The 1,226-nt window shown below is 62.4% G+C and overlaps 1 protein-coding gene across 1 annotated transcript; it reads left to right on the plus strand.

Moving 5' to 3' along the window:
- Window positions 1–3: 3 nt before the first annotated feature.
- LOC102256619 (apolipoprotein L6) lies at window positions 4–1,211 on the plus strand (the record flags this gene model as incomplete). Its single annotated transcript, XM_005852938.2, has 2 exons — window positions 4–333; window positions 918–1,211. Coding segments are annotated over 2 exons (456 nt in total), but the record flags the coding sequence as incomplete, so codon positions are not given.
- Window positions 1,212–1,226: the final 15 nt, after the last annotated feature.

Below are 1,226 nucleotides of genomic sequence, written 5' to 3' on the forward strand. Positions count from 1 at the left end.
AAGAACATCAAGGCCTTGCAGGTCGCCAGAGCCCACCCGCGCCTGGCCACTGCCGCCAAGCGTCTCCTGGTCACTGGCGAAGCCTCAGCCCGGACGACCAGGAGGGTGCAGAGGGCCTTTAGAGGCACCCCGCTAGCGATGGGGAGCAGCGCTTTCTTGCGGAACACCGTATTGAATGGCCTCTTCCTCAGCATGGATGTCAGCAGCCTCCTGAAGGACTGGCAGGAGCTGAAGCAGGAAGCCAGGACCGAGTTGGCGGACTTGCTGAGGGCCAAGGCTGAGGAGCAGGAGAGAGAGCTGGCAGCACTCACCCAGCTCTATGAGGAGCTGCAGGTGAGGCTGGAGGGAGGGGAGAGGGACTGGGGTTCATGGGCACCCAGAGTTAGGGGAGGGTGGAAGGAAGCCAGTGTGTGTGCAGTTCGCATGGCTGCCCCTGCGGACGAGGGCTCCGGAGATGATGGTGCCCAGCTGCACAGGCCTGGCCGTGCCTCTGTTTCTCCCTTGATGTCCCTCCAGGTCCCTGGCCTGGGAAGAGGGGCTTCCCAGTTGTACAGAAGAGGACACTGAGCCACAGGGGGTGTTGGGGATGGAAATGTGCCCCCCTAGTACCCACATGCGGAAGCTCCAGTGAGACTATTTGGAGATGCCGCTTTGGGGAGGGGTTGGGGTTGAATGAGGTCCTGGCGTGGGGCCGGCACCTTGATCTGGGCCTCGCAGCCTCCGGAACTATGAGAAATGACGTGTGGTTTTCTGTCACGGTGGCCCTGGCTGGCTGGGACAGGGAGCTTCGGTAACTGCCCATCTCTCCCCGGTGGAGCGGGTCAGGATGAAGCTGGGAGCGGACTTCAGAGCTGGCCCGGCTCTGCCCGCCTCTGCCCCAGAGCGCTCCTGAGATGGGTGGTTTTGTTTCTTTACAGAAACTCTTGCAGGAAAAAAGCCTTAGGAGCTCATCTTCCAAGGAAGCCAAGGCGACTCTAACTCAGCCCCCAGCCCAGCAAGGGGAAGCAGGACCCCGGGCCGCAGGTGAGGCGGAGGCAGGCTAACAGCGGCTCTGAGGCAGGGTGGGGCGGGCTGGGGTGGCAGAGACAATGCCTGGGACTTGCTGGTGGAATTCCTCCCTGTGCTCCGTGGGTCCCGGGCACTGTCAGCTGGCGAGTGCTGTGAAGGTGGAGCTGTCCTCTCTCCTCCATTGCCACCCCGTGTCTTCACTGTCCCCGTTCCTTCAG

This window comes from Myotis brandtii, unplaced genomic scaffold (genome assembly GCF_000412655.1).
Source record: "Myotis brandtii unplaced genomic scaffold, ASM41265v1 C42253340, whole genome shotgun sequence".
NCBI lineage: Eukaryota > Metazoa > Chordata > Mammalia > Chiroptera > Vespertilionidae > Myotis > Myotis brandtii.